Source organism: Ostrinia furnacalis, unplaced genomic scaffold (genome assembly GCF_004193835.3).
Source record: "Ostrinia furnacalis isolate ACB-3 unplaced genomic scaffold, ASM419383v2 OfSCF0535, whole genome shotgun sequence".
Lineage (NCBI taxonomy): Eukaryota > Metazoa > Arthropoda > Insecta > Lepidoptera > Crambidae > Ostrinia > Ostrinia furnacalis.
In genome coordinates, this window is record NW_021130774.1 from 956810 (window position 1) to 971874 (window position 15065).

Here is a 15065-nt window from a genome sequence, read left to right on the forward strand (position 1 = left end):
AAGCTTGTTCGATGCGTCTTAGACTCAGCTACCTCCAGTGTCAGTGTGACGTGCTAATTTTGGGACACCCTGTATAGTAACAATATACTTATTTATATCTGAAATAAATGAATAAATAAATTACTGGTGTAAATATAATAATAATCTTTCAATCATTGACTAGTTTAACCTTATTTCTTTTAATTTTCTTCAGAGATGACGTCATAATACTAAAACAATTAAAAAAGCATGTAAAGATAAAGTGCTTTATTTATTACAGAATTTATACAGACTCCGCCGAATACATACAAAAACATTAACAATTTCAAGACGAAACTAATCACATCGATACCTACCTATAGCATAGTTCCAAATAACCTATAGCTGAGACCTATCAAGCCATAACAATTAGGATGCCCGCGCACGTACGATTTCGTCGCTTGAATAAATTCCTACATTTCGACCGATTGATGGATTGATTATTCGAAATAAATTCCCAAACGAGTGACAGATTCCCCGAAGAAATCGCCCGTGTGCGCATACCCTTAGTACTAATTGACGACGATAGTGACAAACAAGGCAGTGACGACTGTGCGAAGAAATGAACTTCTACTTTAAAATCGAGTACTCATATCATTATCAGTCCATACTTAATCGCTAAAAGAATCTAAAGAAAGGTCACTGGACTATGACGGATGATCACTAGTCGAGGTATCTAATTAACAAATAAATATCTTAATACTAAGGCCGTACACAGACTGGCGACGTGTTGTCGGAGTATTTTTTGGTGTGACGTCACTCTGTGTAGAGCCTGCTTGTCAAATTGAAAAGGGAGATTACACTTTAAAGAGTTATAACTAATGTTACTATACTACTTTTATAACATGGCCACTATTTTAAATTAAACTTTTCTAATTAGGCTTTCCAACTAGAGATCTTTAGGCGTTTTTACTTGGTTTTAACAGCAGTTATTGGAATCAAGTACGCTTTACTCCAAATTAAATTCAAATATCGTTGAAACCAAACCTAGAACTACATTTTGTCACATTTTAGTCTTCACGATTCGTGTAGTGCACATAAACAACTACCAAAAGCCACAGTAAAAAGTCATCAAAGTAAGACACGTCTCAAGAAACCCATTTTATGAATCGTTTTTGAATTCTGATGCTTTACAAATATGGTTTCAGGTAAGTTGTGTTGTCTGATCAAACTTAGTTTCAGTGTCAAACCTCTAGTACGACTCTACCGTTAAATTGAGCGTACCACAATCGTATAATGTTTGCACTCATTACTAGCACGAATGCATGCCACTATCGAGAAATTGCTACTACTAAGTGTGGCAGTGTAGCAGTGTGCACAGTACATACTGTGTCGAAACACTGCTAATAATAAGCATGCTCACTTCGATATTTCATGAGCATGTGTAACTGTACCTTTACACTCATAAGCACGCGCGTGTCTTTAAGTGAGATGTCTTACTATAACCTTTTTACTGTGGCTCACAGCGTACTAAAACGTTGGTTTAGAGTTTTAGACCACGAACCGTATCTTTACAGTGTAATCCCCCAGTGTATACGACTAAACCGCGTTGCCGGCACTGTGCACATTCCCGTTCACGCTCAGTGGAATGGTGTTGAACTCATCGTCGATATCTTCGTTTTTCCTGGAAAAGAAAATTGGTGTTAGCGTAAATTTGACTGTGAACACGTTAGGTTTAAATCGGTGGTTGGATCAGCGAGATTTTCTCGTATTAGATTTTAGATTTACATGATGATAAAAGATTACATAGAAAGAAATCAATTTACGGTGTATTGGAATACACTACGGTTAATACGGATTAGGTATAATGGAATGACTCTCCAATTAACTAGGACAATAAAATCTACATAATAATATAACCAAAATGACTTCATATTTTTATCAGCCGACAATTTAACCTGCTTCTAATTTTTATGAAGAATCAGCCAAAAGTTTGGTTGGGTTTGAGGTAATTTGTAAGGGATTGACCGAAACCAAATCGGTGTATGGGTATTTTCATACATGTTCATACTAATTAACTGCCTGACTAAACTATCCGCCGGCAAGTCTCTAAATCTGGTAGTCTGCGAGGACGTTTATAAATTGCTTTACATAATAATATTAATTTTGTCCACTAAAGCGCCAGAAATTTTCACAGTAGGTGGTAGTGACAAAAACAGAGGCTCACAAATTAGGTACGAATATATTTCCATCCCTAGAGTACTAATAAACATTTTAATTATCTTAAAAGGTTAGTACCTACGTAAAACTTAAGTTATTATGTACTAGCTTTTGCCCGTGGCTTTGTCCGTATGAAATTCAGTTTGTCACAGATCGTTATAATTTTTAAGCTATATGTTATTCTGATGTTAAACAATAATACTGTGAAGTTTCCTCAAGATCCGTCCAGCTGTTTTTGCGTGAAAGAGTAACAAACATACATCCATACAAACTTTCGCATTTATAATATTAGTAAGATCACGTCTATCAAGTTACACAATTTCTGAAAAGCGCCAAAAATTTTACAATAACTAATTACTCTAAGAATTAATTCATGAACGAAAATGACTGACTGAAATTTTAAAGGGTAATCTTGTGAATTTGAAACTGTCTTAGCTTAAGCCTCATTTTCAACATCTTTCTTAAATAGTGATGCCCCACTGTCGATGATGGACACCATCGATTTATGACATCTATGAATAGAGAACATGTGGAAAGAAGATTTTGCTTATTTACAACCCTTGATAAACAATTAACTAAATAAATAAATAGTTATCCTTGGACATTTTACACTGCGCCTCTAGTCTTAAACTAAGCAAAGCTTGTACTATGGGTACTAGACGCCGGATATACACTTAAATACTTTAAACATACTAAACTGGAATAAGTAATGATGATAATATCATGACCACTACTTAATCGTCAAAAAATGCTAAACTTCACATTGTTGTCATATTGACGTAAATAGCATGATGTTTACTGTGCTAACCAAATCCCTTTATTAATTTCAAGGAAAAAATCTCCATTTCCAACATTCTTTCGAAAATCCTAAAGTTGAAAAAAATATCAAAAATTATATTTTTGTATTTTTATCGCCACTAATTTAAATTCTATCGAAACATCGCCCATCACTACTAAACAATGTCGCGTCTCGAAATGTGTATGAAAATTTCATCAAACGCTCATAATTCGTATTTACACAAATGAAATGGAAATTAATTCGGATCTAATTTGTTAAATGAAAGTCGAGTTTAGCAAAGGGCAGATGTTATCAAAGATGGACTATCGAGGGTCTAGTAAGTTCATTATAACAAAACTGGAAACAAATTCCGAATTATTAATATATTAATTAATTCCAATTGAGGCAGGAGCTTGATAAGGAAAATTTAATTAAAACTGAAACAGTTTAATAAAATAGTATTGACTAAAACTCTATTTTGTCTGTTTTCAAAACAGCAATATTTTTAACACGATAGAAAGGAGCAAAGTATTTATAAACCATATTATTGTTGATGTACCTACTTAGGTCTTGGAATTATATTCCAGTTCCTATAATAAAAGAAGAACGATCATTCTGTGACCCAGACTCGACAGAAACATGGGTTTGAGTTTTTTTTTTGGGGCGTGACCGTTCTTCTTTCGACTAGGTACTTATTTATTTTTTAGCTATGTGGATCATCCGACAATCACTAGATTACAAAGACGCATGAAATCCGAAACAAAAAAGAATTCGATTGTTACTTTTTCCTTTTCTTCGAAAACAAAAGATTGTCGCCTAATTAATCGTATCGTAACGGAAAAGTATTATTTCGAGTAAGCTCCTTACTCTTACTAAGATGATACAAGCAACGTGACTTCCTCAATCAACTGGATTGGACAATAGTTTGTGTACGGACTACAGAGCCTGGAGAACGTTATCTTAGACAGCTGGATGCCCCATTGTGAGTGGGCCTTTGTACATTATCTTTGCCTTGATTGCTAAGAGGCAGTGCTTCTAAGATAGGCATTTCATGGCTTAGATGATGAAATCCAATGCTTTATAGTTTAAAAACATTAAAATTTCCTCATCAGGTCATTTATAGGGAATGCTAATGCTTAACCGGAGTCAGTGCAGTGCCTCAAGTTTGTAAGGTAGGGTGTTTTTCTGACAAAACTTCAGATCTCCAGATTTCGTGGGTCGAATTACGAAAAGGCGTAACTAACAAAATGGCGATATTGAGTTACACACCATGTTATTTAAAAACAATTTTATAACCTCATAAAAGATCGTAGCTGAATTCTTTGTCAGAAAGCAAAGTATTGACAGTTAGAAAGGGCCGAAATGCACATTTTCCGTACTTCCAAATCTTTAAATGTCGCTCCTGTAAAATTGATAAAAATCAGTTAAGTCTTTCGTGATTCGACCCACGATTTAAATCACTGTCATGTCACGTCACTTTCTGTGCCGCTCCCATAAGGCACACAGTTAAGAGTTATACCTATAGCCTTCATTGAAGCCCTGCTCCTTCTCCTTAGAAGCAAAAGAGAGAACGCTACAACAGCGTTCCCAAATATTGCCAAAATTATTGCAATGCTAGTTAACTACCTCTAACTACAAATGTAATCAAATTACTGTATTTATTATACAGGGTGTTAGGTAAATGGGTATATGAGCCGACACTAGCGAATGTTAACATGGTCATATAAATGGTATGGTGAAGTCAGAAAATTGATATCTTCATTTTATTTATTTTAAATGTTCATACAAAATAAAATTTACAAAATCAGATTTGTATGAAAATTAAAATAATTAAAATTATGATATCAATTTTCTGACTTCACCATACCATTTATATGCATATGTTAACATGGGCTAGTGTCGGCTCATATACCCATTTACCTAACACCCTGTATATGTCATTGTTTACTGTACATACGTCATTGTCAAAAACCTTGTCTTCGCTTCTCTGGGTCCAGTTAGTATGACGGCTATCTTTATCAAAGCAAATTCTCCATATTTTCTCTATAATAAATTAATCAATTCAAATAAAAGTAAATCATGCTGTATTGTCTGAAGTGAAAATAAAATAAATAAATGTACCTAATTCTTCGAAAAAACAAATCGTATAAGCAGCTAATAATAGAATAATATCGATTATTGTTGCTCACTAGTTCTCTAGTCTAGGCTGTTCTCTACGAGTATGTTGATCGATAGTCTTGTATTAGATATTGGATACTCGATAGTCGATAAACTATGATCGTGCTATATCGACAACGTAATAAAATATTATTTTCACAATTTTTCAATCATGATGTTGAAAAGCATCATTTTGCTGACATACATTTGTATGTACAAAAAGAATTTGTTCAAATTCAGCGATAAAGTGTCTGTTTCTAGTGTCAAAGCTAAATTGTTTTGTCTTTTTTCATCACAGTAAAATTATCATTTGATAGATAGTAACAAAGCATTCTATAAACGATGTTATGGTACGTTTTTATTTTGAACTATGATTTTTATGTATCTTCTTATTGACCGTTTTGGTTGTAATTTCAAACCAGAATGTTGATTTTATTTTACCAAATACTAATTTGGAAATAAACACACACTGCTTATGTGTCCCACCGGGAAATGAACCCAGGATTTACGGTATTATCGATATCGATAACATACATTTTACTCGTTACATCACTCAAGCCTTCGGACCCTATAGTTGACAAATCTACGCTAATGGACTGACTTCCTGTGGTCTACCGCACCTTTCAATGCCTCACAGAAACAGTAACTCTTATTGCAACGGGGTAGAGTTCAAATTGCAGTGACAATGGTAATAGCAGAACTAGCAATCACTTAAGGCACGACCTGTCAGTTGTGGGCAACCTTTTGAATTTACAAGTTGTGTTTATGTATAGGGCCTTCAAGTATAGCACTTAAAATTACAATTAAATGATTCTTAAATAATAATGTATTTCATGATTGATTGATGAAATGAATGATTAAATTATTAATAGATTCTTTAAACAACAGCTTTTGAACACTCTTCTGATTTCATATAGGCTATTAACAGCTTCAGACCCCTACGGCTTCCAAAGCACAGAATCTTATTTCTCGGACTTCCATCTACTGTCCAGTCTACAATGGAACAATTTCAATGTGACCAATTAGTTTTACCAATTCTTAGAACGCAACCAATTAGTTCTTAAAAAAAGACAGAACGAAACCAATTTCACAGATTAACAATCCTTGAAGCTTCTCAAAACTTCACTGATTAAAGGCTTGCATAAGTCGCACTCACACGTTGAGGACCCCTGGCTTGTGCAAACAATCTTGCGCATAGTTTAACGAACTCTATAAAGGTGAGTGTAGACTAGAGCTTACTTATAGCAGAACGAGCCGCTCTGTGAATGTTCTAGTGAATCATCTTTTCACGAACCAAACGTCGAGCACGTTCGCCGTTTTGTTACAACCTGATTGTACAAATCAACGACGTATTGGTGTAACATTTTGTCTAGCCTTTGCGCGAACGCGGGCGATACACATGTCAAGAAAGAGTGAACACAAGGTACAACAAAGTGTTATGGGTAAATGCACAGTTGCTGTGAGAATTACACCGAATAGAGCTCTTGAGCATTCGCAGTAACGTTACATTACATAAAAATGCTTTAGCAACTGAATTTTTACCTGTATTGTACCATTCGTAAGAACGTTACATCACATAGAAATTCTCTAATCCAGTGTTTCTTTACCAGTGGTCCGCGGACACCTGAGGGTCGTCGAGCATAATAATATGTATGGGGGTTTATAGGACCATTTAACAATCCTAAATAAATGCCACCATTTTTATTAAGGGGGTCCTTAAAATTGTGCTTAATTTCCTAAGGGTCCGTGGACCAAAAAAGTTTAGAAACGCTGCTCTAGTCTATAGTCACCTTAACTTTGAACGAACTGTTCTATGCGCGAGGGAACTATCCCGCGGCTCTTTCATATGAATGGCTCAAGACGATTCCATGCATATTAAACGATGTGCGCTCTAAAAAGTGTTATTAGAATTTCCATTCAAAAATGTTCTCTTGTGGGTTTTTGGACGGCATTATGCATGTGGGTTTTGAACGTAGTAAAAGTTAATAATTTTATACTCGGTGAAACGTAGATTGTCGCTCGCTAGCCAGGATAAGTATGCATTTATTTTAACACCAACAGCTGAATGAGTTAAACTGAACTGAATTGTCAACAGGAGATAAACCTGTATGAAGAAGAATACAAACCTGTATAGACACCTAAAACATAGCACTATTTACAGGTTGAGTTGGGAAGGCGTTGCCGAAGCCGAAGAGCGTTGACATTATTTTCCGCATAATACAACTATTTGTTGACTCGAAAAGAATCAATAGCAATTTTAATAATATAAAGCTGTATTGTGACATGTAATACGTATTATTGATTCAGTTGCTTATGATGTACCAATAAAACTAACATTCATAGTAAATTTTATATTTTATCATTTGTCATATTGTCATTTTTACTGCGCTAGTATTTTTCATAGAAATACCATAAATACACGAACTACAAGAATAAATGTCTTTAGGGCCAAAATAATCAGTATGTAATACAACAACATACTTCTTCTTAATCCACGCCCCGAGTTATAAAACACACTAACTCCCAAACTAACAACTCTAACCTATACAAAATGTTCGCAGTTCCAACATTGATAGGGCAAAAAGAAACAAGAGTAAAAATGTCCGACAACATTGTTCTCCACACAGAAAGTTACGGATTTCGTTACAGAATTTAGTTACCAGATTTCTGTCCAGAACAGTGAAGCGTGTATTTTAGGCAACTTTGAAAATACACCCGGTTTTTAAAACATTTTACGGTAGATAGAGTTTCATTTATCATAGAGACGCATGGGTTTTTATGTTTGGATAAACTAGAGGTGAGCTTGATTTATTTACGTTGAAAGCATTTACACGAAATGCATTGTTATATAAACTGAGATATTTTAATATTTACGCTTTACATTTTTGAAATTAAATAATAACAATCTTTATGAGCAGGTTCGATTGGTAGTTTAGCTCTACACTAGGCAGACCAAATCTGTCGCATTTTAAATGTACATACCTACTTATGGTAGGTTTTTTAACGCAGAATAAAATGGGGCCTATTGTCCTGAAGCTATTCACTCATGTAAGGCTATAGATAGTATGGAAAGAAGACATCAGCCACTAGACTAGCCAGACCACAGTAACAAGAAAGACATCCTCACTAACTATACAGGGTGCAAACTGAAAACATTGAAATTTCGGATAGTTCAAGTTTATACAGTAATCTATTATTGATACCGTTTGAAAGAGCTCCTGAAGCACTTTTAGGATCAGTAACCAGTTTTTCGATATCTTGTATAGTTTAGAAATAATCGAGTGAGATCACTTAACGTTTCCAACCTGTATAACATTTGGCGCAAAATTTCCCTTAAAGGCCATGTATCACCAATTTGTAACAGCGATTTCGAAGTCTGCTATAATCATTGGGGTCGCTCCGAGGACCCGCATGGCTTAAACTGGCCATTAGCCTGGCCTCCCGCCAAACACTACCCGCATTCGACTTGTGATAAGTTGGCTTCTTGCGGACTTTACACTGGACGAAATTTGCCAAGGTACGTAACGATTGCGAGTTGTAACGATTTGGAAGTGTGCTTTAATCAAGGGACCCCGCATGGCTTAAACTGGCGATAGCCTGGCCCCCCGCTAAACACCGCCCGCATTCGACTTCTGGTAAGTCAATGCTTCTTGCGGACTTTACACTGGATGAGATTTGCCAAGGTACAAAATCATTGCGAGTCTGCAACGATTTGGAAGTCTGTTATAATCATAAGGGACCTCACGTGGTTTAATCTGGGCATTAATTACTCTGGCCCCCCGCCAAATACTACCCGCATTCGACTTGTGATAAGTTGGCTTCTTGCGGACTTTACACTGGACGAGATCTGCCATGGTAGAAAACAATTGCGGGACGAAATATGGTTAATTTGTGATTTAAGCGATGTAATAGAGTACCTTGTTTATTATACAAACAATGGTTTATGAATTTGAGATACATAAAACAATCAGAACCAAATTAATTTGGTTTTTCACTCTTTATCACTCTCTATCACTCTCTATAACTCTATATGATCAAAATGCGGGCTTCAATAAGACCACCACTGTACACACGGCCACACTGTTAACTATCCATTTCCGTTTTTGCTCTCGCTCTCATCAAATAGCGATTCTTTGCGATAGAACGAGACGACATGATAGGCAATGGATAGTTAACACTGTTGCCGATGGTAAATACAAAAGAGGCTTTAGAATCAACCTTGATGAACCAGAACATAAAATCATCAGTACCAAATGATTCCAACATAAAACCTACAAATAGAAATGCGTTACCAAAACAAAACGCCAATATTCAAACAGTAATTTCCTAACAACGTTTCGTTTCTCACAGTCTACAAAACTATAAAATAAAGTCCAGCTCATAAAAATATGGCAATAATTGTTCTGCAAATATCGTCCCGTGTAAAGGACATTTTATCTCTTAAGCCATGGTTCCTGACTCTTAAATGCATCGTATTACATCGAAAGTAATCCTATTAGCTCGCTCCAGCTCTCCCTAGGGACTTCCATTCTAGAATTTCCAGGATTATGATAATTATTATGGATCAAATCGATCCCTTTTTGTAGTAAAGATAGTGAAGTCACAGTAATTTTGCTGTGATGAAAAAAGACAACAATATTTAGTGATGTTTGTTTGTATGGATGGTTGGATTATTAAAAAAGGTATTACTGCTGTTTGTTAGGGGTGCTCTAAGTAGACTACGTCTCGGAGGACGAACAAATAGCACCCGCACGTACCTATGTCACTTGCCCTAGTCCACGAAGAGCAATCGATATCGCTATTCGTGGATTTAAATTATTTTTTCATTTTTTGTCCACGAACAGAGTAGCAAAATATCGATAGGTGCTCCTCGTGGACTGGACCAGGTGCTATTCTTGCAGGTGCTATTTTGCAGGTGCTCTAAATATTATGTGCAACTTACCGTTTTCTATATTTGTATATGATGAGAACGATGAACGCGTTCCCAATGAACAGCGCCGCTATTAGTAGCGACGGAATCACAATATCTGTGGACAAACAGAAAAAACATCGTTAAAATATTCACAGATTTAAGAAGATAATGGTCTTATGGTTCGATAGTCGATGACCACTGGACTATAATTGTGGCAAACCCACCCCTAACGCAAGTACATATTAAACCTATTTATGTCTAACGCCTGTATTCACAAACGATGCTTGCTTAAGTGAAGCAGCAAAGCGAACGCACAGTATTGAATAGAGCTCTGCGATTGGTTCGTGTATCACCATGTGTGTCCACGCGCACTGTTAGACCTCATAGTAATGTTTTTGAGTACAGGCGTATTAACTCTCTACATAGAACTTTAAAATTTAACGTAGGAAACAATCTGTGCAGCACTCGGGAAGAAAAGAGTAGGTATATTAATTACAGTCAACGATTACTTAAAATGGGAAAAGTAATCGGAGTTTAAATACATATTAAAGAAGAAAAACGTTAACTTTGAAAGGTCTGTACCTCTAGCATGAACAACTTTCGTTTTCGAATCGTTTGCGTACTCGACAAAATTCGATATTAAATCTTCGAATTAAACGATAACGTGATAATTTTGATTCTCAAAATAAGTTTCGTGCAACCATTTCTCATTATAGGTTCACTTTACGACACGTTCACAAGGGCGCTGTTGTAGTTTTTGTACTAAATCTTTTGATGACGATTCGAATACGCAAACGATTCGAACTCGAAAGTTTTTCGTGCTAGCCGTACTGGTAACAACTTTTAACCAAATCACTTATTGCTCAGTAAACACAATTTAATCAAAACCTATCCACCCAACCCATGCTATAATTAGAACTATCGTACCATCCCAAGTTTATCACATTGTGCTATTTATATTATGCAAACCAAACCTGAAATTATTAATGAAATTCCGCCCACAGAGACCCCTTAGTACGTGTTTGGAAACCACCATTTTGTCAATATTAATATGTATATTCACGTTTTTATCTTTTTTATTTGCCTAATTATAGAATTTAAATAAAGGGTGTTAAATATAGGTTGGAAAAAACAGAAACAGGGAATACGAGTGGAGTTTTTTACAGGCCTACCTAATGCACGATTTTTCCGCAAATAAAACAAAATTTTCAATAAATTGGCTTACCTATCTGTATAAAATACATAAACCTTTATTATCATCATCATCCCAACTATAATATTATAAATGCGAAAGTAACTCTGTCTGTCTGTCTGTTACGCTTTCCCGCTTAAACCTCGCAACCGATTTTGATGAAATTTGGCATAGAGTTAGTTTGAGTCCCGGGAAAGAACATAGGATAGTTTTTATCCCGGTTTTTGAAACAGGGACGCGCGCGATAAAGTTTTTCTGTGACAGACAAAATTCCACGCGGGCGAAGCCGCGGGCGGAAAGCTAGTAATCTATAAAATAAATGTAATAAACTGAAATACAGGCATATTTAAACTATCGGTAGGAAATAGAAAAATGTCATACGTGTTTTCTATCATTGTAAATATTGTAATTAACTTAAAACCTAACTGTAACTTTGTTTTAGTCTACTTGGATTTTCGATAACATGCAAAAAACCTGTGCTCGTGAAAACTCAACTGCTTGATCGATTTTACCTTGAGTTATTCACAACCTATCTTATCACGAAAGTTTTTTACGATCCAAAATATCACTGACATACTCGTAACCTTTCATACTTCCCCCGACCTTGCCATGCCAACAGTGAAATATCTACCAGACCAGATATATTCCATAACTTAATTCCAAGGGCGATTGTCTCTATTTTAGTAACGAATATACGGCGTGGTTACCATGCTTTCTCGTGTCTAGACAATTTGGTTGTGCGTGACCAAAGCTGTTACAAAAATACTTTTAAATTGTCAATATGTGACTCATGTTGAATATTTCGAGCTAACTAATAGGAAAAGATAGTGCTTAAAACAACATCAATAAGAGTACTTCTTTCAGATATGAATTTGGTTATTAGTCTGTTAATGTTTCACTGTATGTTTACCGAACAAAATAAAATAAAATAAAATGAAGCACCTACTACTAAACTTTACCTTTCAAAGTATCAATCGTTCATAAGACAATAAATTGATTTCTGATAAGTAGTTACCTCTTTCTCGATTAGTTGGTGCTCGAAAGATTAATTCCCCTAGGTAACGAAGCTCTTTTTGCCTTAACAACCCTGTCACGAGTTTAGTATTTCTTTATCCATGAAAATTCCTACACGGGAAACTTTGTTGTCTTTTCTACCTACTTTTAGTACTGTGTGCTTACCATGAGTTTACGTTAGGTGTGCTCGCTAGCGACTGCGTAAAAAAATGACATTATGACATATTGTGCAGCGCCCTTAGTGGCTACTTTCAAGAAATAAAATCTTCATAGATTTTTTTGACGTACTCGCTAGCGAGCACACCGAACGTAAACTCATGGTAAGCACACTGTACCTACTTATCTACAGCTTAACATGGTTGATACCAATACTTATTTTGGTACTTAGATGGCGCATTTTGTGTTGGTAAATTATTTATTATTAAACGTGAACGGGAAAGTTTAAAAACCCTTACCAAAACAATGGTAAGGCCCGCCGCAGACTGAAAGCCGCAGTCGTCGCGGGAGACTGGGCAACTTTGAATGTTGCTGAATAATGCCAGAACTCCATTATTCGCAAAACGCTCAGCCGCTAGATGTTTCAATGGCTTCTGAGATCTTCTGAGATGCGGCATGCGATAAAATTACCGTAACTTCAGTAAAGTTTCGGACAGGTAAGAAAATTAAGTTAATGGAGGATCCTGAATTTATTATAGAAAGGCTTTAGAACTAGGACGAGAACTCCTGGGAATACTGGCCAATAATCTCTTATAATGTCTATTAAAAAGGTCCCTAAGTGTGACTAGAAAAAGTAGACATGACGATTTGGGGAAAGCATTTAATATTAGTGACATCAATTATTTTTATTGTGAATTACTTTAAAGAAACATATACCCAATAATATCCTGAATGAAGTTAACCTATTTGGCGTTTCGTAGCTCGTGCCAGATGACAAAAAAATCTGGTACCCATTCAGAGCCCGATTAGATTGGAAGTACCTACACAGGTGGCTTCCCACAGTTTCATTTCTCTCTCAGCATAAGAACCATCGGGGTTACTCCGAAAAACGTTATCCGAAGTTTCGAATGTTGCCATCCCTCTCACGCAAAGCATGATGCTAGTACGAGAGACGGTGACAAATAGACCCGAATCTACGTAAACAGCGTTTCGTAGTAGCCCTGCATTTGTACTTACAAATCAAAAAGTAAGTCTTGTACTTTTATGACATAGTAGATACAAGGAATTATTAAAACAAAATGTCCACTCACCGACTATCATGTCTGGTTGCTCGTGCGGCGGCAGCTTCGCGTCTGTGTCGTGCCCAGAAGCCGAATCGTTCCCGCCGGCCTTCGCAGCCGCCTCGGCTGGAAAGACATTCTCATTAGTACTGTGGCGACATCTACGATACGCCACTACAAACTAGTAACTAGTAACCAACAGATGGCGCTGTTACAACCTCACTATGGCATACACCAACGCGCGTACAATCCTGCATCGCGGTGTCGGAGTGTTCTGCCCTGCCAAGTATACAGGGTGTTAGGTAAATGGGTATATGAGCCGACACTAGCCCATGTTAACATGGTCATATAAATGGTATAGTGAAGTCAGAAAATTTATATCTTCATTTTAACTATTTTAATTTTCATACAAATCGGATTTTGTAAAATTTATTTTGTATGAAAATTAAAAAAATTAAAATCATGATATCAAATTTCTGACTTCACCATACCATTTATATGCCTATGTTAACATGGGCTAGTGTCGGCTTATATACCCATTTACCTAACACCCTGTATAGAGGAAAACCAAGATGGTAGAAATTGGACTTTGGTCCCCGAGCACAACACCCGCTCGAAAGGAAGCACTATCACCTTAGCTTCCTTATTGTGGTTGAGCATCATATCCCACAGTAGGTACCACAATCAACACCTCATCACCACAATCGTCATCATCATCACCACAATCACCATCATCATCATTAGGTCATTCATGCCCGTATTCACAAATGTGGTCAAGTGAAGCAGCAATTCGAGCGTACAGCGTTGAATAGAGCTCTGTGATTGGTTCGTGTGTCCCCCTGTGCGTCCACGCGCACTGTGAGACCTCATAGTAATGTTTGTGAATACGGGCGTCAGTCTCCACTATAGGAGGAAGATAGTCTCTAATTCACCAGAAGCAAAAGGGACAATTTGGACTACGCTGGCTGACTCTCCTTCAGTCACGTGATGACCTGACTAACATGTACTATCGATTGAACATCAATCTCCCACTAAATTCCAAAAAATACTAAGATAATTCGACCCAGTAACTAAACGAAACACGTGTACCTTAACTTAGGAACAACAACCCGTGCCAACTTGAGTAATTTAGTCAAAATAACGATCGCAAGTCCATAAAAGAAACTAAAAATAACATGTTATAGATATTCTAACACAACTCACGTAAAACTTATTAAACTTTCGAATACGAAGATAAAACTTGTACAATATACATCTCTCCATACTTTAATTGGACTGATAAAAGTTGTAGCAAGTTATCCGTTGTATCAAACATCCGAGTAGAGAACGCTCAGGAGTTGCTTGTTTGTTGTTTTATACAAACACTCCATGTCGTGAAAGGAATTAAATCTTTGACAAATAGAAACCTATCGCACGTTTAGAAGAAATCCTTATGCAGTCTAAACACCAAACACCGACATAAGTCGTCGACATGATTCTTTTGAAATAAAGCCGCCGACAACAAGCTAGTGTGTAGAGTCCTTAAAACTACACAAAACGAGTCATAGGACGTGCTCTACAAAAATTAAGCAAACCAATGAATGTTGATTATAACACCAGTAAAATATGTTATTCATA

General features: G+C 36.3%; 1 protein-coding gene across 1 annotated transcript in view; it reads right to left on the reverse strand.

Annotated features, from left to right (window-relative positions):
• Positions 1 to 231: 231 nt before the first annotated feature.
• The window catches only part of LOC114366102 (uncharacterized), a 52496-nt gene continuing 37662 nt past the window's right edge, over positions 232 to 15065 (reverse strand). The window contains exons 6-8 of the mRNA XM_028322887.1: positions 13479 to 13574; positions 10056 to 10140; positions 232 to 1642 (exon numbers count right to left, since the gene is read on the reverse strand). Coding sequence (XP_028178688.1) covers positions 1558 to 1642; positions 10056 to 10140; positions 13479 to 13574 — 266 coding nt within the window. The 3' untranslated portion in view covers positions 232 to 1557. The remainder of the gene's footprint in view (positions 1643 to 10055; positions 10141 to 13478; positions 13575 to 15065) is intronic.